Genomic DNA, 25,438 nt, shown 5'->3' on the forward strand with positions numbered 1-25,438 from the left:
TCTTAAATTTATGTTTATATTATATTTATCTTCGCGAACTGTTCGTTTATACTATTAGAAACGCACAAAAGGGAACAAATATAACAACCCTCCTAAAATATTGTTGGACACCCCTAAATGTCCTAAAATATACCCCGTACGCGAGAAACGGACCCGAAATAGCCCTACACTTAGAAAAATCAAGAAAAACAAATTTCAGCAGTCGCTCGCGGGGCGTCACCAAGACCACCTTGGTCTGTCGCGGGGCGCAACGGCCTTTGCTTGGTCGACACTGCATAGTGCCACGTGGCACGTGACTCACCAAGGCTAGGCCGGTGACTGGCCAAGCCTATACGCGACACGTGGTCTCTCGCGGGCCGCGAAGGCCTTAGCCTTCTCTTTCGCGGGGCGCAACAGAGTGGTCGACCAGCCTATAAATAGAGGGCTTCAGCTCATTTGATCAATCGTTCATTTCCCGAATTCTCTCTCAACTTCTAAACAGTTATTACTATACCCGGGCATAATACCCACTATATAGCGAAGCTCTGCCTCGTTGTAAGTACTATAACCCTGTTGTTACCCTACACGATCAATTTAGGATTCCGTAATGCATGTCGGCTCTGCCCGACTCAGTCATTGGAATTTTGTCTCGTGTGTACACCTGATTGATCTAGGATTCCGTATTGCCTTTTATCCGGCATCCGATTTAACCTGTATTACCGGATGATATAAACCAATTTTAAAAAACATTGGATGGAACCCTCTAGAGTTAGGTTTTGGCAGCTTAGCCGTTTTCCCCGTATAGGCGGCTCCTTAGAGGACCCGGGGCGGTTACCTTTAACGCGTGATGGCAAATAGTATAACGCGTGGAAGTTTATTTCTCCCACCCCGCCTCATTTAAATAACGCGTTATATATTAACGAAAATCCATTTTCGTTATATTTTCAACGCGTGATGGTTTGGTTTTGTGAGTGGAATTGTTGGTTGGGGGAAATTGTTGGGTGTGGTGATGAGTGATGACCACCCCCACTAAAAAAGGTTGTGAGTGATGGAAAAATGGTCGATGACATGGCGGAACTTGATTGGTGCTTGTGAGTGATAGAATTCTATCACTAGTGAACCACCCTCCTCCCCTTAGGGTGGAGGGTATAGTCAAACAACTTAGGGTGTTTGAGTGAAATCCTACCCAATAGTATTATGGCATGTCAACTTCCCATTTTACACTAAATCACTAGGTATAGTCAAACACCCCTCAATTAAAAAAAAAAAAAAAAAAAACATGATTGGTCCCTCCTCTCTCTCTCCTCTCTCCTCTCCTCTCAAACAAATCGGTGAACACTCACCGAAAATGGCAATCTCTCTCCAACTCAAACACCTAACTCAATCAAGTGGGGGTGGTCACCGATCGGTGACCCCCACTCACCGCACAACTCAAACACCCTTATACCCTCCACCTTTAGATTAGAAGCTTGTTTTTATATTTATTTATTTATTTATATTAATATTAATTTATAGGATGTTGATCATAGTTTTGGGTAGGACCAATGTGAAAGGGTATGGATAATGATCGATTGCAAAAAAAAAAATGAAGAGTTTGATGACTTGAACTAATTATTATGATATACTAAAATGTAAAAAAGTTTTTTCTATCACCGTTTAACAAGAGAGAATCAATTGCAAATGAAAATAGGGATTCAATGTTAATGTGGTGGTTGAGTGGGGTAAAGGATAGATCTAGTGTTCTAATTGACTCAGGTTTGATTCATGTCTTCCCTATTAGTTTTTGAGGCTCCTGGTAGTGATGGATTGATGGGAGACTAGGTGGTGATCGCTAGTTTGATCCTTGAACTGAATGAGTTTTACCTAACCGCACCGTCGTGTCTTCAGGCGAATGTTCACAGGCTTCGGTCCTAGGTGAGGGTTTTCCCTGGTTCGGAGGTGAACGTATCCCAGCGTGTTGAATTTCGCGAATAGCCCATTTGAAGGATTCGTTACCGTTTAAAAAGGAAAATATTATTGATTAAATAAAATGAAAGTCATAATAATAGAAAAAATCGAAATTGAAGTGTAAAGAAAAGAGCCCAAGAAGGAGACTTTTTTTGGGTTGTTATTTCAAGTTTGATTATTGAACTATTTAACATATCTACCATATTTAGTATGTAACATATTTAATACATGAAATAAATAAGATAAGTATTGAACTATTGATATAAGAAAGTCTTAGTTATTAAATTAAATAAATATAGAACTATTGGACCAATTAAAGTACAAGGTTATATTTGGACACGCTTAACTATTTGCAACTCCCGCGTTGATGCCAAACCAAAATTCATTAGCAACACACTTGTCTTTAAAGCCACTTTATATCACAACTTTGTTGGAGTGTATCTTAGGTTTATACGTCTTCGCATAATGTATGTTGTTCAACATGTTTGTCTTTGCACGTATGATTCTTGATAACCTCACTTTAATGCTATCACACACTTTGTGCGCTACATATGTGGCGCTTTAGATGATGTTCTTCTCATCGTTTCGTTCTTAGTTGATAGTTGGATTGCTTACTTTTGCCTAGAAATATGTTGGTGACCCAAAGATTTTTCTTTTACAGTGTTAACTGTTAAATGTTGTTTCTCTGTCTTCTAACCTCATACAACACCAACACCAACACAACACACCAACCAAATTATAAAATTTATTGCTATAGTGCATTAGTTTATGAGTTTGTTATATGTTACTAATGATTTACCCTTCTACTTAAAGCGGGCAAAATGTGTCGTGTTGTGTTCAAAAGGTCATGTTTCACACGTTTAACATCACTATTGAATCTAAGATGTATTTAACAAAATGTGTCATTTGTGTTAAAAAAAAGTAACACTAACATATTTAGTAAGGATTATATGATTAAATGCAACCACATCAATAACAAAAAAATGACATGATACAATATGTTTAGCTTGATTAAATATAAGTAGTTTAATAATACAAATGACACGACTAATATAAGATGAATATTTACATGACTTGCTGAACACGGTTAAAATAAATAATAAAGCACACATGGTAACCAAAAAAAATACCAAATTTACAATCCATGTCTGTTTTATATATTTAGTTATTCATTTAACTACATTTCTTTTTATAAACAAGTCATAAATGTGTCGTGTCAACTTAATAACCTATTTTAAGACAAAATATGTTATGCATGTTATAAACATGTTAATCGGAATGAACACATTTAAACACGTTTATTAATCGTGTCATTAACATGTCAAACCATTTTTTATCGAACTCATTACCCTAATCATAACACATTTAGTCGTATGCGTATATATTTAACACACATCCATAAATGTAATCATAGGTACTTATCTTTATAGTTTAAATTGATATACAATATAGTTTATATTGATATACGATATGTGTAACGTAACGATAATCATATTCATGTTCAACGTACTAGTTTTATTAATATTTTATAGATTTATGGTAAAAAAAAAGTTCCATATTTATTAACCGAAAAACAAAAATGAATATATTTATTAAATCAGCCAAAAACTACATTAACCGAAAAACAAAACTGAATTATATTTATTAAATCAACCAAAAACTACATTTTAATAGCAAAATGAGGAGTGAATTATAATGCATTTGTGTTTGGTTTCCTAATTAAGCTTTAATTACTCTTGGTATATGAAGATTCCATAGCATAATCTTGGAGCAACCATCTTGTGGGATCCCCTTCAATTTGGTCTCCTCCTCAAGGACTTCTTCTTTAACAAATTTTATAGAATTCTGCAAAATATATGATTTTCATTAACATAAGGCAAATTTTAATACAATGTGAAGTTTAGAGGGGCTTTTTTCCTTTTCTAATTAATAGGGGGTTAAATGTAATTGTATGGTATTGGAACAATCGGTAAAGGGTTGACAATCGATCATCCATGATCATACATGTGACGAGTTTTGGTAATCTCAACCCTATATTGACTATAAAATCACGTCCCATACCTGTTGAGTACTCTTTACCGTGTATTCATTGGGTTTGTGGATATAGGCACTCGTATCAGATATAACCGTTTGTGTCTTATGTGCAATGTTAACAATTATATCCTTTTTAATAACTTACAACTTACCATTTATTATGACTTTTAAGGTTATAACATATTACATTCAACCGTCTTGAATGTTTTAGGTTTAGGATTTTCTCATCAGGTTCAGGTTCTTTTACTATCTAAATCGGTAATGTACCTGAGAGGTGTGCTGAGCAGACGTAAGGCGACCCCATCTTTCCGGGTCCCATAGAATGGAACTGTTGAATCCAACGGTGGAGATATGAACAGGTGATCGGGTTGTATCATCTGCCGAGTTGTTCAAACTTTTCAAATGCCACCCTATAACTTCTGAAGAGTCACAAACTGGCCCCTCAATTCTCACTCTTTGTCTATTTGTTGATAAAAATGCCATTGGCCATGTCCCAAACACACTACATTCAAAATTCAATCATCTATAAGTACAATAGTTCAATTTTAGATGAGCTAGAAAACGTATTCAAAGACTAAAAAATCTATAAATAAATCTCCAGAAAATAAGTTATAACTTAAAAAGTGTATAGTACATTAAAGTGTTGAACAAATTTTATCAGGGTTGACTGATTAAGACGTACCCAAACAAGTCAGGGTACATGGTTAGTACCTTTTTTCTGAAAAATCATAAGATAAATACATTGAATATTAATAAAAAGGTATTTTCTTTTAATAAATAATCGATTTTTTAAATGAAACAATTCGGTAGGTAGGGTGTTTTGACAACTATTAGCTTTATGTGTTACATATGCAAACAATGAATTAAAACTTATGGAGATTTGTATATGTTTATTAAACACTTTATATCTACATGTTAAAGAGGGGAAAACATACTCGATGGCCCTTATCTCGTCGAAGAAGCTTAGATCATAAACGTTGTAAAGTGAAGCGAAATGAACAATCCCACTTAACCTATGATACTCGATGTGCTTAAGCGCATAATTTCTTTGATAGTCCATTTCAACTTCAATATCGGTAAAATTCTCCTTAAACACCAAATGCCTATACATAACATTAGTTTTTCGCAAAATATCAGATACTTCTGTAGATTCAGATTGTGATTCCACAACGACCCACAACAATGGCGGAGGAACTAATGACAAAGTATTCGCCATTTTCCTCAAAAGTACCCCTCGAAGCTCATCTTTATCGCTCGTCGGAGTAACAATGATCACAAGCCTTCGAGGAGTTAAATTTACCTCTTTGCCCATGTCACCCTTTTCGCCGTTTTCTTCTTTCGGGCCAAGATTGGGTCTTTCTTGTACTTTCATCGCTAAAGATTCATCCAACACGCTCCTATCAAAATTCCCATTTTCATGCTCCACACGCTTCACAAAAACTTTCTCCGGTTGTGGGGAAATCTCCGGTGAAGCGTTGGTTGCAACAACATTATGGGTAGCAAAAGAAGATTTGTTTGTCGGGGCGAAGCCAGTGAAGAACCCAACGATGAAACATAACAAGAAGTGGACCGTCGCCTTCTTCCATAGATGAACTTTCTTCTTTGGTCTTTCGGATGATCCCATGACTTAAAATTTGGGTTGGGTGATGATGATGACAATACAAATGAAAATGAAAAGGGTGGATTTATATGTGTATAGAGTTGACAAGGGTATCAAAGTAATTTGTAGTTGAAATAATTAGATGTAGCAGGTTGTTTAAGGTTGCTACAAGTGAACTCAATAGATATTGGTTTGGATGTCAAAATCATTTCATAAAAAAATGGCCAATGACTCTTATTTTAAATGTTTAAAGGATTAAAATAATATATTTTTTATGATGATAAAATCAAAAACTATAAAATGATGCAATATAAAATAAATGGTTGAATATTTTTTAATTGTTTATTTGTGGTTTTTTTTTGTTATTTTAAAATGGAAGATGAGGCGTTGCTTGACAAAGTCATCCCTTGACATAGAAGAAAGCATTTGCTACCAAATAGTTGTTGAGATTTATAAATCATCACCTAGAGTTGGTGTGGTATTTAAGTAATAGCCACGTTTTATGCTCTATAATCATAACTATTTTAGTAAAAGTTAGTATATGTTTAATCACTTTGAATAAAATCGATTTCGACAACTTTACTTGGTGGTAATTAGATCAACATCTCCACAAGTTGGAACCAATGTGTAACTATTTTCTTATAGAGAGAATTTTGACGAAATTGGTTCTTTTATAAGCGCGGTGAAACTTGTTATTTTTATAAGCTCGTCTAAACTTAGTTGTGCTAAATAGGTCGCTTTTGCGGGCGGAATGGGACAGAAACTCAAATGCATTACAAATCAAAAAATCGTGTCGGACAACCCAAACATGCCATTAGTTTCGCAAGTTGACATAAACTCGACCCTTTAAGCTGTAATTTTCTTTTGTTTTTTGCATTATAATACTTGAATAGCTATAAAAATATTACAATAAAAAATGCAAATGCATATAAAAAATGTCTAAAATTTAAACCATAAAATGCTAATTTTACTTTATTTAACAAATTTATAAAAAAAAATACGCTAGTAAACAACTCATCATGTAAACATGCCAAGTCAATCTAAACACGACCCGTTTGAAAAGATAAACATGTTCCATCTAATGCTAATCCAATCTCATTTACACTTAAGCCCAAACCTTTGATCCAAATCAATAGCATATAGATCACAAATACGAGCCAAATGGATAACGATTTGGGTTCCTTCTCAAGCTCCTTGCCAGACCTCCGGTCAATCTTGGTCAAAATCTCGGAAAACTTAACCACAATGTGAGAGGTGTGACAATTGAGCACTGGTGCATACCTGTTGCCAATTTGACCCGGGCGGTTCATGATAATGACCTGTGAAGTGAAGCTGGATGCACCCTTTGCAGGGTCGTCTGTAGAGTTTGATGCAACGTAACCATGTTTAAGATCCCTATGCCCAGGTGTGTCAATGACAGCGCAACAATACTTGTTAGTCTCAAACTTACACAGTGCAATGTCAATTGTGATACAACGTTCACGATCGGCTTTCAATTTGTCCAAAACCCACGCGTACATGAAAAACCGCTTGTTCATCTCAGCAGCTTCCTTTTCAAACCGCTCGATGACTCGTTTATCAATGCCACCGAGCTTGTAGATCAAGTAACCGGTGGTTGTTGACTTTCCAGAGTCAACATGACCACTCACCAAAATGTTTATGTGAACCTATTCTTTACCCATAGCTCAACAAATTGTTGACGTGAACCTTTTCTTAACAAACAGCTCGGCTCATTAGCGACAAAGGTGAGCAGTCAAGAGTATTTTACGTAGTTTACTGATATCGATAGTTATAAAGATTCAACCAAGTCAGAGATGGAATGACAAAAAAATCAGTTATCGGCCAAATTTACTAATATATAGAGTTATCCAACATGATTGTTTTCCAATAGTTAAAACCCCATGTGAATTGTCACTAATACAGTAGTTGGATCGAATAAACCGCAACTAAAAAGTTTTGGTTACACTTGTTCTCTTGATGTTTTTTGGACAGATTACAAATGTAAGGTTTTCGACCAGATAACATACCGTATTTGATACCAAACAAAATAAACTTAGGTTACAAGAGTTGTGTAGTTGAGCTCAAAAATACTAAAAATAATCCAAACGGGTACCACAACCAAAACTGAGTTTTCATAAAATAAGCTGTATACTTATTCATCCTGTGCCTTACTTAAACTCTCTTTTTGGCCTATGTTTCCTCCACTTAAGTTTTGGCAATGATAACATCCATTCAGGGACTTCACAACCAGAAGCTTTCATTACATTTGCTATGTTTTTCAAGTACCGAACATCGGCTTCTGTGTAAAACGTAACCGCCTCCCCACTCCTACCTGCTCTCCCAGACCGACCTAAATACAGTAACAAAAAACGATTAACCGAATGGACGGGTTAAGTAGGGGTGTGAATTTCTGACACGACCCGAGAACCCAACACAAACCTAACACGAGATTCGCGGATTTGGGTTTAGTCTAAACAGGTTTGGGTCAGTTTCAGGTTGAACCCTGTGAACCTGTTTAGCTAATCGGGTCAGGTTCGGGTCAACCCGACCGGTTTGGCGGGTTGACCCGTTTAACCCGTTTATATTATATTATATTTTTTTATAATATGTTTTATTCCATACATTAAATATTGTGTGTATTTTATGCCATAATTAAAGCTTAAAAGGAGTTATTGTCATAAAATTTTATAAATTTAATGTAATTATACTATATACATTTGTGTGTTTTTTTAGTAAATTTTAGATTTAATATACTAATTTGCAGGAAAAAAATTTAAAAAAAAATCAGGTTGAAAGGGTCGTGTTCGGGTTTGTCTAAAATTTTCAAGTTCGGGTCGGGTTGAAGCCGCTAACCCGCGAACACGACCCATTTAGAACCCCCTAGGGTTAAGTACAGAATAAATAAAGGTTAAATTACATACCGATCCTGTGAATGTACGCTGAAGATGAATCGGGAAAATCGTAGTTGATAACGCAATTCACCCCTTTGAAATCCATTCCACGAGCAATCACGTCAGTCGCAATTAAAACCCATGTTTTACCAGCTCTAAAGTTATCAATAGCATTCTCTCGCTGAAATTATTAATAAAAAACCATCATGCGTTGAAATCTGAAAGTAAATATCAAGCAATGCAGAAGAAAATCAAGATTTACCTGTAATTGAGGTAGATCAGAATGTATTACATCAACTCTAATGTCACTAAACTTCAACTCCTCGTAAAGATTCTTTGCCCTTTCTTTGTTTTGGACAAAAACCAGCACGGGTGGATTCAAACTCTGCTCATAAAGAATGATAATACGTATGTAAGAAAACTAGAATGTAGAAACAAATCATAAGTGGACCTAACTACGTTTTCTGAACAAGTGAACAGGAAATTAAACTTTTATATGTATATTATATATCAAAATACCCTCGTACATACGCTATTTTACATGTATATTTAACAAAGACCTAAAATCCAGCTATTTTATAGCTATATTTAATCGCTTTTTATATTAAAAAAAAACTGAAATCCCGCTATTTATAGCTACATACCCTGTGGCGACCTTTAACCTATATGCTACACTATTCGCTGTAGCGACCATAGCTACAGCTATTGACAACTATGACTTTGTTACATGTTTAGATTTAGCTTTAGTACAGACGCACACATGATTCTGTAGTTGATAACAGCTTATGTAATTTGATATAGTAATAATGGATTTTAATAATCCTAACTATTGGTCGTTGACCGCCAACGATCCCAACTTAAAAAATAACAAGTGGTGGTCCTACCTTTTCATATATTGTAAACCAATGGACCTTTACTAAACCAAAAAAGATGAAAGAACAAAAAGAAATTAAGGTTCTTTAGTAAAAGTCCATATGTTTACAATATGTGAAAATGTGGAACCACCACTGGTTATTTTTAAAGTTGGGACCGTTGCTGGCCAACGGCTAATAATTTGGATTATTAAAATCCATTATTCCTTTGATATATTAGGCTCATTATAAAGTCAACAGTTTGTTTAGTGAGTTAGTCAACTATAATGTATTCTACACTTCAAGGACATGACTCACGACCAACATAAATCAACAGCTTTGGCAACTACTAATCATGATCATAACTTTGCAAAAGAAGCATTGAACATTAAAACTACTAACCAAGATCTTAACTAATATTAGGTTCATATTTCAACAATAAACGTAACTGGTACATATTCTAAGAAAAAATGACGAAAAAATGTTGACTTGGATTATACTTTTTAGAAGGGTGATGAGAACTGTACGATAAGTTGGTAACAAATAAACAATCACTTAGATTCCAGAGACGTCACGAGGATGAAGGTACATTAAATTTTATATTCCAGAGCTTGTGATATTCTTTATACCCTTTATTTCTTCTTTTACACAGATTTAGTTTAGGTTATTTATCCATCACAGATGTACGGGTGCAAAGTTGCAAACGAGCCGCTCGAGATCAGCTCACGAAAAATCTCCAAACGAGCCGAGCCGAGCTTGAGTCTAAAATAAAGCTCGTTTATTTATCGAGCCCGTGCTCGGGCCTGGCATGTGAAGCTCGTCAGGCTCGTCGAGCGTTATCGAGCTTTAGTGTAATATTAGTTTTTATTTATATTGAAGAATATTTACCCCTTATTTAAAGTTGTCTAGTAAACAAGCCGGGCCGAGCTTATTTAAACTTGTTTACGAGCCGAGCCCAAACCTAAAAATAAGCTTGTTTAGTAAACAAGCCTGAGCCCGGGCTTCAATTATCGAGCGCGGCAGCTCGTGAGTCTAAACCAGTCTATTATTTATGTATTTTTATTTAATATATTAAGCGAGTCAAGCCTGAGCCGAGCTCCAGAAACTACCAACGAGCCGAGCTCAAGTTCCCATAACTAAATCAAGCTTGAGCCTGGTCGAGCTCGGGCTCGGCTCGTTTGCACCCCTACGTGATAAGTGTCCACTAGACACTAGCTGTTCCTTGTCTTTTACAAAATGTCAAGCTTAATAATAGACACATTATAGTTTATAACAGGTCCACTTAATAAAGCAAACGAAAAACAAAATTAGATAGATTATACATGTTAGGCGGTACCTCTTGGAAAGTTTGACGAAGAGCAATAAGCTTTCCTTCTTCACTACCAACAAATACTAACTTTTGTTTTATTGACTCCGAAGCAGAATTCCTATTTAAATTCGATATAAGCATCAGCCAAACAAAAAATAAAAAAAAGGAAAACAAATTTTCGTGTATTACTTACTTCCTGCCAATGATGACACGAACAGCATCATGCATTATAGTACGCGCAAGTTCTTCAACTGTATCAGGTAAAGTAGCACTAAATAGTGAACGGATAATTGAAGGATTTGAACATGCTTTTACAACTGCGTCAACTTGTTTTAGTAAACCGAGCTCGAAAAGCTTATCAGATTCGTCCAAAACAAGATATTCAACCCTGCACAAAAAAAAATTCAATATGTTGGACAAATTCATATTTTCAACGGTTTTTAAAATTCTCATACCCAAAGCAAATGATTACTATTTTTAAAGCAATAGAAGTTATTGTCCGAAAATGAATTTCTTACATTATAGCAAAAATTTCATGACCTAATATAGGATTTAATATTAAGATAATGGTTGGCAAAGGCAGACCTAGCGTATAGCGAGGGGTGCCGTGGCGGGCACACACCTTGAAAAAAAAATGTTTAGTGTTATATAAGCATTAAAAACCCGAGAGCACCTTAAAAAATTTTGCAATCGCTCCCCCATTGTTGTTCATGGCGAATAGCGATAAATAGAAGGGGCAATTTTATAAATAGCAATACACTAGAAAGATTTTTAAAAAATTATACGTATATTATATCAGTATACCTTCTATATACGCTATTTTACATGTATACTTAATAAAAAACTAAAGTCCAGCTATTTTATAGTTATATTTAATCGCTACTTATATTTAAAAAATTGAAATCCCGCTATTTATGGCTACATACCCTGTAGCGACCTTCGACCTATACGCTATGCAATTTGCTATAGCGACCATAGCAACTGGCTATTGACAATAAAAATTAATATTAGTTTAAACTACTTAATATTAATTTAAATAAAATTCCTTGATATAAAGATCTTAAGGATTCTAGTAATTATAATTGTAGTATTTGGACTACAAAATGAAAATATATTTGTTTGTGAATTGAAGATTTAAAATAAAATAAAAATTTAACCAAGTCATAAACTCATAATATGTACCAGTTCCAGTATTCTTTTTATTGCTTTCAATCTATGTATATCCTTATGGGTTTTGTCTTCCGGTTGCTACATGGAGTGTTAGTTCATAACAATCCAAATCGACACTAACTGAATTCCCGTACGCGTAGCGTGGGGTAGTCCGACTAGTTGTTTACACTAATTATCAAACTTGTAAGAAAAACTATAGGTAGTTTTTTAATTTGTAAAGACAATCGTAATTATATTATGTGTTTTTAAAATTCTCATAACGATGGTTTTTTGTATTTTAGTCTCGTATAGTTTTTTTATTGTTTAGCAGAATGTGTATTAGAAATTATTTGAATACTAGTTATGGGTGAATATGTGATGATGTGATATTGAGATATGTTATTGAGTTATTGACTTGAATGAGAATCATGGTAAGGATTTTTGCCACCGACCCAATTCAAACCGAATACTCATGGGCATGGGCGGATCTTAGAAGAGCCCTGGCAGGGCCACGGCCCGGGCAAGTTTTTCGGCCGTAGTGATAATTTTCCGCATTTCGATCGAAATTTTTTATATATACTATGTTTGGCCCGGTCTCGCCCGGGCTTTTTTTAGTGCCCATGTCTTTCGGCCCTGGCACGTTCAACGGGCAAGATCCGCCACTGCTCATGGGACCTTATTTAATGAGTTTTCTCAAAACTCATTCCCTTAAAACAAGCACCTTCAGCGTCTATCAGTCTCATTCTCATTCCCCCATACCACACACACACATGATTCTCATTCAAGTGATATTCTTATAAAATATAAACTAATTTACCTGCTTAGATCAAGCTTCCTCTTGGTGATTGCAAATTTTAAACGAAGTGGTGTAGATATGAGAATATCACAAGGAACTTTTGAAAACTCAGCAGTGTTAACAAGCTGTTTAGTCATCAACTTTATATAAAATTTCTTTCCTTTTGCCAGTTTTTTGCATTCTCTATATGTCTGGGAAGCTAGTTCTCGTGTAGGGCAAATAATTACGGCACGAACACCATCCTTTGAAGCACGCTGATGATAACCAAAAAAGATGTGAGATAATTAAAGTGTTCAAGCATTTTATAATCAATCGTAATTGTGATACGTGATACGTACCTTTAGTTTCATAAGCATAGGACAAACAAAAGCCAATGTTTTTCCGGAACCAGTTGGAGCACATGCAAAACATTCCCTTCCCTATTGCAACAGACAAAAGGATTTAGAATAGTTGTAAAGTTTATTTAATTCATTGAACTTCAAGTAATACGAGATTCCAAAGTTAAGGAGGCCGAAACAGAAAAGGATAGTTTAGGATAAAGATCATACAGATAAGAGTATCGGAATAGCCTGCATTTGAATCGGTGTTGGCTCTTTGATTCCAAGTTCTGCTAAATTACGCAATATATACGGTCTACATTCATATCTGTGAACAAAAAAAAAACATTTGTAATAAATATCATAGAAGTACTTAAATTGCTACAAACGGTAAAAACACATATAAAAGTACCTTGATTTCAACTCAGAAAAATCTTGAAGAGGTGATGGGATATTACTTCCAGATGTATGTATGTTATGCTTTTTACGAAAAATTGCATCCCTCTGCACTCAAAAGAGTCGATAAAATAACTTACTATGCCGCTTTTATAGAATATTCTCGCATTCTAAAATATAGCTTGAAGTGTGTATGTGTCTATATATAAAGAGAAGAAGTGAGAACCTCCATTTGTCTATATAGTTCTTTCTTCCCTTGAGTTGTTTTTTCAGTTTCTTCATCCTCTTCAAGAACCGGTTCCGCCTTTGATTTCTTGAAAACGTTAAATCCTTCTACAGGGTCTAAAACCAATGAAAGTAATCAAAATAGAATCTTTAGTAAAAGCTAAAAAACCATCTTTAGATGCCCTTAACTAAACTTCTCATATAACTAAACAGTATTCCAGAATTACCTGAAACAGCTGCCTTTCTCTTCTTCTTTTTAACAGGCTTTTCTACTGCCTCCACCTCCGGCCTTTTGTTTTCAACCAATGTCTCTTCAGAATCATCACTTTTCTTTAATTCCTGAGCATGAACAAAACTTTACACCAATCTAACACGTACATAGTTTCATACTGCTATCCCAATTCCACGATACTAATACAATACCTTGGGCTGCAAACAAACCAAGCATTCGGCGAACAGTTCGTGAACCGTTCCGTGAAAAGTTCATTTGTGTTCGTTCGTTTATTAAACAACTGAAGACGAACAAGAAATTTCATTCGTTTAGTTAAATGAATGAACATGAACAGAGGGCGCGTTCGTTCATTTATGTTCGTGAACGTTCGGTAACTTGTTTGTTTGTGTTCGATAGTTCATTAGTGTTTTTAGTTTTTATTTTAATACTTCAAAATTCTACAAATAAGTATTTAGTAAGTCTCAGTGTACTATATATTCTGTTCATGAACGTGTGTTTGTGTTCGTTTGTTTCCATTTGTGTTCATAAACAATAGTTCGTGCTTATTTCTGTTCATCAACGTTTGTTGTCTAAAATTAACAAACACAAACGAACACGAACAAGTTCATTTCCTTAACAAACGAACACGAACATAAAATCTCGTTCGGTAAGTGTCCATGAACACATATATTTCTTAACAAACGAGCACGAACAAGGTCTTGTTCGTGTTCGTTCGGTTCGTTTGCAACCTACCCCAATGTGAACACTAAATCAAGAACATCTCCTTTTAAAATATAGGTATTGTTTGATAAAGATGATCAATAATTAAGATACATACACATAACCACATATTTACAAGTAAAATAAATAAATAAATAATAAACATTAAACAGGGCTTTTAGAGTTCACACAGCCGGTTCAAAGTTTCAAACCGGCCGACTTGCTTCGGTTTAGTCAGCTCAGCCGGTTACAAAGAGCTTTTTACACCCCCTACATACATGCTACCTAAGTAGTTAATGCGGTAAAATGTCGGATATCGGTAATTTTAATACCATGCTAAATTTATATATATAGCAATTTAACACTAACAATCCAGTATACTCTTCTAGTGTTAACAAATAAACCTTTTGCAACTTGCAAAACACTAACAATTGTAGCAAGTAGGAACTCACTAAGACTTTAAACACTAACAATTAAAACTTAAAACACTAATAGCAACAATAAGAAGAAAGACGAATGGTAGAACTAAGAAGAAATGTACTAATATCAGGAAAATCGGTGATATATCGGTCCAATATCGGCCAATACCGCCAATATTATTGGTACCAACATTTTGCATTGATATCTCGGCAGGGTGATGTATCGGGAAATTAACTACATAGCATGCTACTACATTTCTCAAAAGCAAAACTTTCACATCTAAAACCTGACACAAACTCCCTAATAATATTCAATTCACGCAGCAATTAAATCATAAGCAGTTAACCGCCATAATCAATTCAACCAAATAAACAAATAAAAACTTGAATTCAACCGAACAACTTCAATATGTTCTTCAAAAATTGATTATACAGTAATAGGTCTGGTAATTTAGGTATAATTTACCTTGAATCGAGCAAAATCAGCGGAGAATTTCTTCCGGTTGAATGTGATTCCTGAGAATAAGAACGAAGGATCTCTATCCATCGTTTGTAACCTGATACGATCAACAATTTCTTCTAACCGCCACGAAACTAGGGTTTAGAGGCGAAGTGTAAACCTCTGTTTGATAAACTAGACTATATTATATTGCTTATATGACCCTGAACTATTTGTCATTAGCAGTATATATCCCTCAAGAACTAGACTATTGACTATCGTTGTTCTCTTGTTAAAACTTTAAAATTATTTTTTATAAAATTATACTTTTCGTTTTCATCCTTGAAACTTTAAAATTATTATTTACCCGAATCATCCTTTACCGTTTTGGCGTTTTCACGAAATTCTTAATTCTTAACTAGTTATTTTCTGCCCGCGCGTTGCGGCAGGACCCAATGACTACAAAAGGCGTGTCAGCAACGGTAAACAGATACCGAATATCAAAACATAAATAAAATGATATGGTAAGGATAGTCACTCCGTCATAAAAAAACGATTTTAAATAACCTAATATATAATAATAGGACCCACACGTCCTACACGTTGGAAATTCGATTGTGTTCAATTCAGTTATTACGGTGCTAACACGTTAAAATATGGATGAGCTCGGTACTGGTAACGTCAGCGAAAGTAACGATCCGGAAAAGCATCGAAATTAGGTACCGGCACCGAAAATGCTCCGTACAATACGGTATGGGTAAAAATCAATAAATACAGGTATGGTGCTAGATCGGTGTCGAACCGAAAGTAATGATTCTGAAAACGCCAAAAGGTGGGTACCAAATTGGTATCGAAAATGATTTGGTATAGTAAATTTGGTACCAATACGATACCGGTTCGTTTACAGGATTTGATACGATTTGCTTATCAATATTCTAAATATCCAAGTTAATTTTACATACTACAGTTCATTCATTACAGAAAAAGACAAAAAAAAAAAAGCAAACTAAGTTGTTGTGTATATAAAACCTCATTCAAACGAAATACAGTTTACTTACTGTGTGTATGAAAAGTAATCGAAACGGTGCAATTACTTGCATTGCTGCGTTGCTACAAGATTTGATGAGCTCATTACCAACCGGTACCGACAATACCATTACCGAAATCCCCAAAAGTGGGTACCGGTACCGAATATACCTACTATGGTACGGTTCGGTACCGGTCGGTACTGGTATGACACCGGTATTTGAGGGTAAAAACCGGTGAATACATGTGCAGAACCGGTACCAAAAATACATCGATTTGGTAAATTTGAGACCGGTACCTATACCCGATAAACGGTGCAATTACTTGTATTGTTGCGTTGCTACAAGATTTGATGAGCTCGTTACCAACCGGTACAGAAAATACCATTACCGAAATCCCCAAAGGTGGGTACCGGTACCGAATATACCTACTATGGTACGGTTCGGTACCGGTCAGTACTGGTACGACACCGGTATTTGAGGGTAAAAACCGATGAATACCTGTGCAGAACCGGTACAAAAAATACATCGATTTGATAAATTTGAGACCGGTACCTACACCTGATACCATTTGTTCATCTCTTAATTATGTTACTAATTCTAATTTTAATTTAATTTAATATCAAATCACTTTTTAATTTAATATTAAATGACACTGTTCATTTGGTTTAATTTTTATCATATAGTAATAATAATAGTTAATAAGAATAAAATGGTTTTTTTTTATATGGCTGAAATACAAATAAGTAAATAACTATAAAATATGAATAACTTTACAAACGGTAAATTAAAAGAAAAGATAGGCAAAAAGAAAGAAAAGAAAACTACGTGGAAAAAAGCAGAAATCAAACTTGGGTCTCTTAGAACACCAAGCCTCCCTCTTAACACTCCACCATGACACCATATATCACTTAAAACCCACTTAAATACTTGGGGTGAACTCACAATGAATTGAAAAGAATTCATCAATGACATTAGGCAAAAGGTTACTTGGGGTGAACTCATTTATTTACGCCACAAAATGAGGTTGGGTACAACGTGCAAACTACATACCGATGCATCTCAAATTGGAAAGTTACATGATAAAGGACATCCGGGGCAACACTTTTGTGCGTGATGAATAAATACCATGCGTGGAACATGGCCAAATACTACCGCCACCCCCTTGCCATCACACGTGGAACTTAAATCCCATTATATTTTTGACGCGTCATCGTTTGATTGATGTGAGGGAAATTAGACCGCCCGTAATGGGGCGTTTTTTTTAAAAAATTAAAAAAAAAAAACGCTCGAAAACGCCCCCCCCCCCCCCACCCATTACACCCCGGCGTGATTAAGCGTTTTTCGACAAAAAAAATTGGACTGGCGTGTTTAAAAAAACGCCTAAAAAGGCTTGTGGAAGGGTTGACTGACCAATGGGGAAACTTTTGCATTATTTAATTTAAAAAAACTTATTGTGTAATTAATGGAATGGGCGTTATTGGGCATTATTCCCACTACGCCACTTTTGCAAAAACGCCCAATAATGCCCCCATGCTGACTGGACTGCCACATGGCAGAAAACGCCCCAGGGTGGGGGCATTATTCGACAAACGACTACGCATGGTCTTATTGGTTGGGGGGAAATTGTTGGGTGTGGTGGTGAGTGATGACCATTTCCACTAAAAAAGGTTGTGAATGATGGAATAATGGTTATGGCATAACGGAACTTGATTGAATGTTGTGAGTGATGAAATTTGTACAAATGATGATCACCCCTACCCCTAATTGCAACATCTCAAATTTTGAAAATACTAATGCTAAGATTACAATAAGGTTTATTGTATTTATCAATTACAATTTAATTAAGGATTTTTTTCAATTACATTCATCTTACTTATATATCCTAATACATTTCTTTTTTTTTGTTTTTATTATTCTATACATGCGTGTCTAGATTTCTACTCTTAGGGTATAGAGAGTGGTTAAACACTTTAATTAGGTAAACTTTTAAATCGACCAATCAAACAGTGCCACGTTATTTTACCTATTATGTTTACCTATTGGTCAAAAACGTTGGCGGTGGTTACACTTTGGAATATGTAAACTATTTAAAAAAAGAAAAAGAAAAATGTGTGATTGGTTGAGAAGATATGTATCCCACCACATACCCCCCTCTCTCTCCCCTTCCCTCCCTCTCCCCGATTCGGTGATCTTTAACCGATTTCTCCCCCAAAATCGGTATTGTTGAACGGTAAAAATCCAAGGCGGTGGTCACCGGTCGGTGCCGACCCACCTTTACCGCTCCACACTGTACCCCCTTAAATGTTTAACTCATTTTTCATAGCCAACAAAATTATTTTATAATGTCAAAAACTCAAAATCCAAGATAAACATTCGAATAATGTTAGAACACAATTTAATTCATCTTGATCTGTGGTTACTTTTGGTTTAAAACCATGTATTTAGGTTATGATTATTGTAGCCTTTGTAGGTACTTGAGGACTAAGACTATTTGTTTTCCATTAATTAAAACACTACCACATTATCGCCACCCATAATTTTTAGTAATATAGTGAAAGAACTAAAACAGAAATTAAAATTAAAAAAATAAACAAAAAACAAACAATGTGTTTGGTTATATTGGGGTGGAGCTCACTTCTTTCCCACCGATCTTCATCGTTACTGTCCGTTAACATAACCCCGACGACGCCAATAATGCCCCTCGATAATAGCCCAACATGGTGTTTGAGCCAACGGGGTGCTAATCGGCAACAAATAGTCTTAGACAAGAGGTGTTTGACTGGAGGTTGGGCGCTAAGCAACATATTTGGATTAGGATGTTTGATATTAGTATTGGACAACAATTATTGAAATTCAAACGAAACCAAATTCCGAATTAGGTTTTTGGTTTGGCGACAAACCCAACACAAATTTCAGTTTTCGAATCAAATATGGATTCCGATCCATAAATTGTGAACCGAGTTTGAATTATACTTTTTTCTTTATTTAGTAATTAATTATTTTTCGGTTTTTTCAAATTCGGATTCGGTTAGTATTTTTAATTTTGATTGCACTAACAAAAAATCAAAATTCGAGGAAACCAAATATAATTCTATTAACACCCATAATGTGGGTTACATCCTGATTATTGTAGGGTTGTTGACAAATTGTTTTAGACTTGTAGGGTTGAAATCAAGAAGTTGGTACGTCTAAAACTCCTAACTCTAACTCATGATTGTTGTACCCAAGAGTAGAAATTAAGCAAAAGTATGCAAATTTACTAAAAGATAAATTTGATTTTGGGTATTCAATTAGAGACTGTATAAGAGATCACTAATTATACTACTCACATTCAATTAGTCGAGAACTATCGACATCCGAGGTCAGACATTATCATCTAATATCTCTAGTGTTCATAACATAACATATCTAATCTAATGATCACGGCCCATGAAAGCTCTTCTTACGTGCTACATACACTCTCTTAAGGAGTAATCGTTCTTAATAAGATTTACCTCACCACTCCTTATAAGAGATTCGCATAAAGTGTTACCATTAACATGAAATTTGGTTCATGATTTAACCAAATATAGACAAAAACCAAACCAACACATAATGAATATCATTTCACAACAAAACATAAATATTACATGACTCAAATCAACTATTTATTTTTAACCATGAGAATCTTTTACCGTAAAAGTTATAAGACCCATGAATAACAAAAATACTATAATAATAGGATAAGATGTATTCAACATGTAATGGGCATGTAGCCTTCAAAAAATTATGATAGAAACCAATGTTTTTTTTTTTTTGGATGCAACACCTCTTATATGCTTCTGAAAAATGTTATATAATGAGAAATTTACGAAAAATAGCCAAGAATAAGTTTGACATATCAAAATGGCCACCTTATGCGTCGGTGGAGCAGGGAATCACTGATTACGAGAGAGCTTGTGCGTCCTTAAATATAGAAGTGACACGTGTCTGTGACTCATCCCATCATCCCATGCGTCCGTGACTCATCCCATGCGTTGCCGACTCATCCCATTAGTCCTTAAATATAGAAGTGACACTTGTCTCAATGGGATGCATGGGATGAGTCACGGAGACATGGGATGAGTCTGCAACGCATGGGATGAGTCACGGACGCATGGGATGCCTCAAATCTCGCTAAAAGTAAATTTTATGAGTCACGGACGCATGGGATGAGTCACGGACATATGGGACGCATGGATGTCATTGAGACACGTGTCACTTGTATATTGGCGGACGCATTAATCAGCCCTGCAGACGCATAAACTCTCTCGTAATCAGTGATGCCCTGCTCCATCGACGCATGAGATGACCATTTTGGTAAGTCAAAGTTATTATTGGCTATTTTCGTAAATTTCTTTTATATAATTCCCCTTTGACTTTTTTTTAATGAACAGCTACTTGAAGTAGAAAGATGGAATTTGACACCAACATTATTAAGTTGTTAAAATGTCCTCTCACTTTGCTTCCAGAATCCACCTTCCTTTTTCCATATATTCTTCACTTTGTAAAAGTTTTTGGCCCATTTTTTTATTTGGAGTCGCATTGATCATTATTTAATACATGAAAGTTTTATGAACGTTTTTGCCTATTGATATCAAGTATATTGGGTCCAATTCAATCCTAGCAAAATTGTAATTCAAGCTACTTCATAGAAAGTTGATATGCAAAATCTGAGCCTAATATGCATGATAATTAAGTTGATTAGTAGATACATGTGTCTATAGGAAACTTTTTGATTCACTCTCTTTAAGAAGTAATGTAAAGTAATGAAAATAAATTGAAAGCTTTGATATTTTCCAAAAAAAATCACATTTTTTTTTGAAAAGACAAAAAAAATCACATTTAGGTCATGTTAAATTAGTAAGAAATTACTGATAAATGTTTGGTATTCTCGACCTAAGCTAATATGGGTGTTTGGATTGGTTTCTTCAAGTGATTCGTCTTAGTTAGGATGTAAACTAGCGAAGATGTTAGTTAACGACTCAAAATCATGTAATCAACTTACCAAAAACTTGAATCTTGTTAACATTAAATCGACATCAAGACTAAATTGAAGCTTATTTAATAAAAGAGTTTGAGCCAATGTTTGTCTAGACGTGCCAACATATAAGCGAACCACAATCTATAAAAGTATATAAACTAACATTTAATATAAGCAAACGCACACCATTAGTACTTGGTTCAACTAATATAGAGATAATTATGATAATACGATCAAACAAAATATATTATGTTTTTACAAATTATAATCACAAATAAGGATGGGCAAATGGAATCTGTTAATGAAAATTTTCGGTACCCACATTTTGCATTTTTCAGAATCAATACTTTCGGTTCAGTATGATACTGATATTTCAGGTTGATTTATCTTCAAATACACTATTGTAACGGTACAATACAGAGCACTTTCAGTACCAGTACCATATTTATGATTTTCAGGATCGGTACTTTCGGTATCGGTACAATACGGTATATAAAATAATTACATAAATATTAAACGAGCCAAACTTAATTATAAAAGAAATATTATTAGACTATCTATAATGGTTAATGCCCCCATAAGGGGCATTTTCCGCCACATCTGCATCATAACGCCTTTTAAAAAATTGTAAGGGTGAACGGGGCGTACTCGGGGAGTGCCCTCGGTGAGCGATTTCCCCGATCGGGAACACCGCCGCCATCAACGCGGGGTCCCGAATCGGGGGTGATTTTGTTTGTGTGTTCACCGCTTGAATTTGGCACAATCATCGAGATTTGACCGTTGACAACGGTCGGATTTTAAAAAAAAAAAAAAAATCAATTTTTTTTAAACTAATATAAATACTCAACTCATTTTCACCCTTTTTTTATCCACAACCATCTTATTCTCTATATTTTTTATACCAAACTCTCCAACCACAACCATTTCACTCTTTATTTTTTATACTATCCAACCAAACCCCATCCACTTTTTATTTTTTATACACCGAGCAATGGAGAACCGACCCCGCGAGGCCAAGAAAAAAAATAAGGGGCGGGTATCGAAACCGTCTCGAGATGGTTCGAGCGGTGCAAATGCTCAACCACAACCCCCTTACGGCTACACTTCACAACCCCCGTTTTATTTCCAACAACCTCCACACCCCTCGTTTTACAACACCCAACAACCCAATTTCGGCTATTTTCAAAATTTGCTATCGATGGACGCTCCTCCTCAATCCCCCGCCTTCGACCCATATGCTTATCGTTCTCCACAAGTTCCTTCTACAAGAGGAAGTGTCGAACGTTCTCTACCTATTGACGAGGACGACGAGGACGATGAGGTAGTGCCCGAAACTCAAAATTTGGGCGACGACGACGAGGACGATGAATATAATGTGGACGAAGAAGCGGGCAACGAAGAAGACGAGGCTCGAGAAAAAAAAGGGAAAACGGTGAGCGAAAAATGGACAAAAAAACAAGAAGAGGCGTTGGCGAAGGCGTGGGTACATTGTTCTACCAACAAAAAAAAGGGCAATCAACAAAGTCGCAAAAGTTTTTGGGGTAAAATTTTAGAGCACTATAACAAAAGTGTCGGTGGAAGTAACCGGACCGTTCATCAAGTACGGTCTAAATGGAACCCGATGCATTCGAAAATAAACTTTTTCAACGGCCTATACCAACAAGCGGTAAAAATTATATTTTTTTTAACATTGCATATTTTTTATTTTTTTTCTAAGTTCATACTTTTTTAACACTTTCTAATTTTTTTTTTATTTTATAACATGTAGGATCGCACACGAGCAAGTGGATGTCAAGATCTCGACGTGATGAAAGTCGCGTTAAAAGAATTTAAAGAAAGATTTCCAAGCGGTTTTCAACACCTCGAGGCGTGGGAGGTCGTTCGAAAACACGAGAAATGGGCACAAGTGCCATTGATGGGCGAGGAAGGTGAAGGTTCGGCACCTAAAAGAAAGCCCGTTGACGTAGACTTTTCAATCCCGGATATGAACGAAGATCCCTCGCCACAAAGACTACAAAGGCGAGACAAGCGTCAAGCTACATCGTCCGAGGGAAGCTCGGCCGAGTTGGCGGCACAATTCAAAGTGTACACCGCCATGAAAGAAGCGAAGCAAGCGGTAGAATTGGAGGCGATCGAAATGAGGAAAAAAAGAGATTCGGAGGCTCGCGAGCTCATATCGGCACAACTCGAGACGATGAAAAACTACAATTTCGATCGAGATATGAAAACCTTCCTTAAGCCGCACGACGATGTTCCGCCAAGTATGTTGCCGATCATCCTCGCCCGAAAGCGAGAAATCGCTAACAAGTACGGGTGGCCATGCGATTTCTAGTTTGAACGTATTTTTTTTTTTCTAGTTTGAATGTATTTTTTTTTCTAGTTTGAATGTGTTTTTTTTTTTTCTAGTTTGAATGTGTTTTTTTTTCTAGTTTGAATGTGTTTTTTTTTTTCTAGTTTGAATGTATTTTTTTTTAAAATTTAATGAAATGTCTTTTATATAAATTTTTAAACATCAACAAAAAAAAAAAAAATAATTTCGAACTCACCTAATAGGTGAGTGCCGCCATCAAAAAGGGGAATTAGGGGAGTGTATTAGGTGAGTTGACGTGGCACCATGTGATTGGTTAGGTGTAAGATGGGGGACTCACCTATTAGGTGAGCACCCCTTACACCCTAATAGTTAACGAATCTTATTGTTCCTTCAATCATTATTTTCCATTTTTTTTCTCCTCATATGACGTCCCTTCTTTTTTATGCCCTTATAACACCTAAGAGGGACAACGTTGGAGCGTTATCACTCCTTTGCATGCCCCTATAACGCCAATTATGCATGTTGTTAGTGGAACCAATGTTTTAAACGTATTGCTTTTGCAAGATCACAAAATGTAAATATTCAAAAATAGTTTTGTGTTTTTTAAGTATAAAAAGTTCAGGCTTCATAAACTTATAACTCGTGTTTTACTTTTACTTTTGCGATTCAATAAGATAATATGCTTTTGTTGTTTTATAAAAAAAGAAGAGGACAAAAAATAAAGTCCCATAATAAAACCAAAATAACCACAAATAACATCCAGACAATGAAACGTCATCCACTTAAACCTTCAAAAACACCATTCATATGCATGAAAGCTTCTTAAACACACCATCTCCATCTCCAACTCCTCTCTTTCTCTCTCTTAACAAACAACAAGATGAAGAACCTACTTGTAATACCTAAATCCAGTCCCATAAGAACCACACCAACAACAACAATAGACGAATTCGCACCACCCCTAATTATGTTCCCACGAAGCAAAAGCACCAGAGCAACCAGGTCACGTGACTCACGTGCCAACCACCCTATCTTCATTCGTAAACTTAAAATCAACAACACAAACGAAGAACCTTCGTCTCCAAAAGTCACGTGCATGGGTCAGGTTAAAGTTAAACGCTCAAACAAAACCAAAACGACGTCGTCGAGGTCCTCCGCCACCGTCCGCCGGTGTAAATTTCTCCGGAGAATCAAACCGTGGTGGCTCCGGAGACTGTGGAGAGGAAGAATCTCTTTTTTCAGATGCGATTGCTGTAGAAAATCGGAGAAATTACAGGAATCAACTGGAAAACAAATTCCACGTGGAATTGGAGACGTGATTGGAGCTTTTAACGATGAATTGATTGCGGAACCGCCGCTGAGAAATGCGGTTCTGTTGACGAGATCTAGATCTGCTCCGTACAGATATTCGTTTGCGGATAATTACAGAATTGGTGGAGAAGATGAAGATAATAGTGGAGGAGATGAAGGTTTTATTAACGGAGAGGAAGAATATAAAGCAGATGTTAATGTTAAGCCACTGAATTTGAGCAGGTGTAAATCTGAACCAGCAAGAACAGGGGATAAGTTTTTTGTGAGTTTCAGTTTCAGTGCATAAAAGGGGATTTTTTTTAATTTTTTGTATATATAGTAAAGGACGTGGTTTTGTGGAACACTGAGTTGACGTCGACTAGCATGTTGCGGTGAGATGTTGATTAAACTCGTTAAAAATAGAGGCAAAGATATGATTAAACAAGTCAGATTTATCCAAAAAATTTGGCGCGGGTCAAAGAAATTAGTGCATGAAAACCGGGTCTTGAGATGTTGGTCAAATG

At 35.7% G+C, this 25,438-nt stretch overlaps 2 protein-coding genes and 1 pseudogene across 2 annotated transcripts; all 3 read right to left on the minus strand.

Annotated features, from left to right (window-relative positions):
* Positions 1-3,539: 3,539 nt before the first annotated feature.
* On the minus strand, positions 3,540-5,629 carry LOC110881423 (beta-1,4-xylosyltransferase IRX9). Its single transcript, XM_022129689.2, has 3 exons — positions 4,896-5,629; positions 4,228-4,462; positions 3,540-3,771 (listed from the first exon to the last, which is right to left on the minus strand). Exons 1-3 carry the CDS (start codon positions 5,582-5,584, stop codon positions 3,646-3,648), a joined length of 1,050 nt encoding a protein of 349 aa, XP_021985381.1. The 5' UTR covers positions 5,585-5,629; the 3' UTR covers positions 3,540-3,645.
* A 971-nt stretch (positions 5,630-6,600) lies between these two features.
* On the minus strand, positions 6,601-7,242 carry LOC110933002 (annotated as a pseudogene).
* A 226-nt stretch (positions 7,243-7,468) lies between these two features.
* LOC110881417 (DEAD-box ATP-dependent RNA helicase 57) lies at positions 7,469-15,466 on the minus strand. Its single transcript, XM_022129686.2, has 12 exons — positions 15,311-15,466; positions 13,722-13,833; positions 13,496-13,611; positions 13,286-13,377; positions 13,105-13,201; positions 12,895-12,975; positions 12,578-12,810; positions 10,805-10,999; positions 10,639-10,729; positions 8,714-8,836; positions 8,482-8,632; positions 7,469-7,910 (listed from the first exon to the last, which is right to left on the minus strand). Exons 1-12 carry the CDS (start codon positions 15,389-15,391, stop codon positions 7,729-7,731), a joined length of 1,554 nt encoding a protein of 517 aa, XP_021985378.1. The 5' UTR covers positions 15,392-15,466; the 3' UTR covers positions 7,469-7,728.
* Between the last annotated feature and the right edge of the window lie 9,972 nt (positions 15,467-25,438).

Source organism: Helianthus annuus, chromosome 1 (assembly GCF_002127325.2).
Source record: "Helianthus annuus cultivar XRQ/B chromosome 1, HanXRQr2.0-SUNRISE, whole genome shotgun sequence".
Classification (NCBI taxonomy): domain Eukaryota; kingdom Viridiplantae; phylum Streptophyta; class Magnoliopsida; order Asterales; family Asteraceae; genus Helianthus; species Helianthus annuus.

Coding starts and splice junctions, on each gene's coding strand:
- LOC110881423 (XM_022129689.2), bottom strand. CDS start 5,584: ATGGGATCATCCGAAAGACCAAAGAAGAAAGTTCATCTATGGAAGAAG. Junction 4,463..4,895: donor GACGAGATAAGGGCCATCGA/GTATGTTTTCCC, acceptor TTTTGAATGTAG/TGTGTTTGGGACATGGCCAA. Junction 3,772..4,227: donor CTGCTCAGCACACCTCTCAG/GTACATTACCGA, acceptor TATATTTTGCAG/AATTCTATAAAATTTGTTAA.
- LOC110881417 (XM_022129686.2), bottom strand. CDS start 15,391: ATGGATAGAGATCCTTCGTTCTTATTCTCAGGAATCACATTCAACCGG. Junction 13,834..15,310: donor CTGATTTTGCTCGATTCAAG/GTAAATTATACC, acceptor GTTCATGCTCAG/GAATTAAAGAAAAGTGATGA. Junction 7,911..8,481: donor AGCGTACATTCACAGGATCG/GTATGTAATTTA, acceptor TACTGTATTTAG/GTCGGTCTGGGAGAGCAGGT.